The sequence below is a fragment of the Saccostrea echinata genome, unplaced genomic scaffold (genome assembly GCF_033153115.1).
Source record: "Saccostrea echinata isolate AGI-Se365-2 ecotype Australia unplaced genomic scaffold, CSIRO_AGI_Sech_v1 ptg000016l, whole genome shotgun sequence".
Lineage (NCBI taxonomy): Eukaryota > Metazoa > Mollusca > Bivalvia > Ostreida > Ostreidae > Saccostrea > Saccostrea echinata.
In genome coordinates, this window is record NW_026889765.1 from 6157999 (window position 1) to 6162436 (window position 4438).

The following is a 4438-nucleotide window of genomic DNA, read 5'->3' on the forward strand; positions in this document are numbered from 1 at the left end:
CTGACATCCATCCCATAGCTCAATGTTTAACTAATAAAGTATTATACCTAAAAAGGATTTTTTTTTAATTTAATGACATGCCATCTCTAATAAGATTGGCCCTATATAAGTCTGGAATATTAATTATGTATCTCGTAAGCTTTTTATTAGATACATGTATCTAATTATTCTATTGTATTAGGCCATTATTTACGCACTGAATTGTTGACGGATTTTTCCGTTATTTCCCGATCATGACAAGGAGCACACGGCGGGTGTGACCGGTCGGCAGGGGATGCTCACTCCTCCATGACACCTGATCCCACCTTCGATGTTTGCTCTGCTCCTATTTTGTATTGTTTGATGGACCTTTGAGCTTGAATACTGTTCGTTGTCTCCATATATTTCATTTTGCAGATCATGTGTTCCCTATGGTCTGGATTAACCTTTGCTGTTCTTTTAGGACTTCTGTATCTGCTAAATAAAAGAATGAAAGGAACAGCAAATGTTGTATGTAAGTGTCCATTATATAAGACTAATTTATAATTGTGAATTAAGATCTGACATCATTGTGATTTTTGTAATTTTTTCACTCTGTTCGAAAAAAAAAATTCTGACATCATTGGTAATTTGTCCTAACTGCTCCCTGTTGTTATCTTACCTCATAGATCAAGTGTTCTTTGAAATTGTTAAAACCCTTGTTTTACAGCAGTAAGAACTTGTCTTGGTTTCATTATGTTAGAAATTCTTATTTGACACTGTAAGTAACTTTTCTCTGGCATGTTTCTGACACCAGCAATTAGTCCTTTTTTCTCTAGCAATGCTTCTATATAAAGATATTCTTGATATCCGTATATGCTATCCCAACTAGCACTTCTCTGGCAGTGTTTCTATGTAAAGATATTCCTGACTCTCTTGTTTGTTATCCAACAAACATTTCTCTGGCAGTGTTCCTAAATGCATTATATTCTTAGACATTGATATCTGATCTCCTATGTAACTTTTTCTCTTCCAGTGGTATCCTAACTTGCCACACTCAGTAACTTTTTTCTAGCTGTGGTACTATATAAGGATTTTTTAATTGCCACTGTGCCAATTTTTTCAAAGGTAGTTGGGCTCAGTTTGTAGAGCGCTCGCTCCGAGATCGGCAGTTCGCAGTAATGTTGCAACACCTGCCGCCACTCACCTAAGTCGATAAAACGGTATTTTCAAGTGAAAGTTGACACGATAAAGATCCCTCCTGCTCAATGGCCCTGAGTGTCGAGCAAAGGACTAAATGAAGCCCTTCACAGGATCATTATATGGTGACGATTCTTTTTAAGTGAAAAATCCTCGAGTGAGACGTAAACAATATACAATCAATCAATCAATGTTATTCATATGGCAGTTTTTCTAAGTAAGGATACTCCATTCTCCGAGTAACTTTTTTTCTGGCAGTGTTACTCTAATCTGTCGCATTTTCCTCTGGCAGTGTTTTTAATATAAGGATATCTAAATCTGCCACCATTGGATTTTTTCTGTGGCAGTGCTTCAATGTAAGGATACAAGGATATCTGCGACCATTGCCTTTTACTTGGTAACTTTTTTTTTAACAGTGTTTCAATATGGGATACTCTTATCTGTTACATGTAGTAATGTATTTCTCTGTCATTGTTAACCTCATTTTCTGTGACAGTGTTTCTATTTAAGATACGATTATTGACCACCATTAATTACTTTTCCCCATGTAAGGAAACGTTTTTTTTTCTTTGCTATGCGACTATGTTATCACCATCTCGCTTCTAATTATATAGAGCTTTTGTATTGTAGCTTCACTGTTTGAGTCAGTTAATTACCACCACAAGTACACATTCTAGGGGATCATCACTATTATGGAGTTCTCTCTGTGAATGCCAATATAGAATACAGTATACGCCCTTAAAATCTTGTCTTTGACTGTACATGTATTAATATGATACACGTGCAAAAGTTTGGTATCTAATTTCAGTGACCTTTTTCTTTGAAAATAAAAACTGAAGAAGAAAATTTTGTATCTAAATGTGATTCCCTATGGATCAAATTTCATTTTAATCAGACAAAACTCGAAGGAGAACATTAATTATGTGTAGTAGTTGATTGTTTATAAGAGTAAAAAAAAATCAAAAGATTCAAAAGCGATACAAGTGTATGTAACTTTATTTTCTCTTCGCTCCACTATAATAAAATTCTGTAAACTGTCATTGTTTTTTTTTTCTGAAAGTATATTTAAAGTGCTTTTTAGATACGCAAGAAATAATTTGTTATACTTGCTCTATGTTCAACCATGCCACTTTTTAGTAAGAAACAATGACTCTTGAATTTTTGACGTGGTTCAATCTGATTAAGCAGCCGAAAGAATGAATATCGTAATAAATCAGAAACATTCCTCTGAGATTCACTATGTAAAAGTACTCACCAGACACAAGAACGTTTTAGGGTTCTTTTAAATACTCATACTGTGTTATAATGTATTACTACGAACATGTTACAGAAATCACGTATGAAAACAAGTTAAAAGTGGAGTTTCTATGTATATAGGATGTAAACTATTGGATTTTTTCGTGTTGTTGTTTTGTTGGTTTGTATGGTTTTTTTTTTTTTTTTTGTTTTTTTTTTTTTGTAATTAAGGTTAATCATTATTCATGTTCTTCAAGAATTGTTTCACATACACTGTAGTATGAGTACTCACGCTAATTCTGTTGTACATAATGGAGTGCAATTAGCTACTAAAATATTCTTTATAGCTACATCTTTATATCCTATTATAAATTTTGCCCCAGAAAACTGTAGGGATTGAATCTTGAGTTTATCTATCTTAATACTAATTTCAAATTTTGTGAAAATTTAGGATATATTCTAAATCATTTTACATCAAATCAGTTCTCATACCGTGTATTCTATTTTAGGTCCCTCATTTTTCATGAATTCAACAACCCTTCACCCAGAATTACATCTTTCAGAAATGGACACAGTTCTCTCAAATTATAAAATCAGTGAAATAAATTCAGAAAATGAAGAGAAACAATTCAAGAGATTTAAAGGAGTAGTGTCAAAGAATCCGTTAAACAGGCATAAAAATTCGATATTTGAAGTTGGATTTACATTCGATGTGATCGCTGATGTAGGAAACAACCAGGTTCTCTTTCAAGTTGGTGTAGCCAAACGAGACTTAGTTGATTTGGACGCTACCCTGGGCATTCATGAACAGGCTTGGTCAATAGCGGCAGTTGGTTGTGAAAATCAATATATTTGTTTAATAGCTCAATCTGATGGAAAAGACATTGAGAAATTACCAATATCTGAAAATAAAATAAATTCTACGGTCTCCAAGAAAATCATATTTCAGTGCATCCCTTCAAAGAAAATATTAATGGTTTCAATTAACACACCTGAACATAAGTTTGTCCAGTTTGAAGACATTGCATTAAACAAAGACTTACGTTCAGCACTTGCTATATACAATCCAACACTTGCTAGAACTACCCTTACAGTACTTCAAACAAGCTCTCTAGAATTGGACATAACGACTCTTCACAGGCTTATTTTTATGTCTGAGGATAACAATACTATTTCAAACTTCAAGGTAAATGAAAAGTTCACAAGGAGAAATAACAGAGGAAATCTAATCAAATACAAGGGTGTTATAGGCGATGTACAGTTCAACAGGAAGTTCTATACTGGGTTACCTGAATACTTTGAAGTGATAGCGGCTGTGGATGTAATTGCCTATGATACTGGAACACAGGGATACATATTTGAAATAGGGTTTACGCGTCAGCATTTAGTTGACCGGGGAAATACCATTCGATATCTGGCCACTGGATGGGTAATTTGTGCAAAGAGATGCAAACAAGACAGAAACGCTATCTGTCTTCAAACGTGGCACGACGGTCAGATGAAAGAGGAATTTAGTATTTATAATCTCGGTAGATCAAAAAGATACAAAGACGAAATTGTTCTTGGATTTGTTCTGGATTCCAATAGAGGAACAATTAAGTTTAGCAAAAGATCTCCAAAGAAGCATATAGGTTCCTTCAATAATGTACCTTTTAGCAAAGGAATTTACCCTGTATTTGGTATTGACTACCACCAAAAAGTATCCTTGAGATTACAGACTGCCGAATCAATTTCACGGTTTAGCTTGTTTGGATACCATTTCAAGACACCCGTTTGTTTGTTATGAAAAATGCCTTAGAATTTTTTTTTTCAAAGAATATACTTGTCGAATTATTTAACACCCATGTTTTGTCTTGATGTAAATGTCTTGAAATACTGAAATTTTAAAATGGTGGACACCTTAGAAAAGTCTTTTAAAAGTAGTAAAATATCAAGGACAAAATGAACAAATAATTACATAATTGTTCTCTTTACTGTTTGTTTTTGCTATATATACTGCTTTTCAAGGACAGATGATACTTTTATCAACAATCATAATAATAAC

General features: G+C 33.6%; 1 protein-coding gene across 1 annotated transcript; it reads left to right on the top strand.

Moving 5' to 3' along the window:
- Positions 1-399: 399 nt before the first annotated feature.
- On the top strand, positions 400-4180 carry LOC133188769 (uncharacterized). The gene is made up of 2 exons (XM_061324256.1): positions 400-493; positions 2904-4180. The coding sequence occupies exons 1-2, from the start codon at positions 400-402 to the stop codon at positions 4178-4180; spliced, it is 1371 nt and encodes a 456-aa protein (XP_061180240.1).
- Positions 4181-4438: the final 258 nt, after the last annotated feature.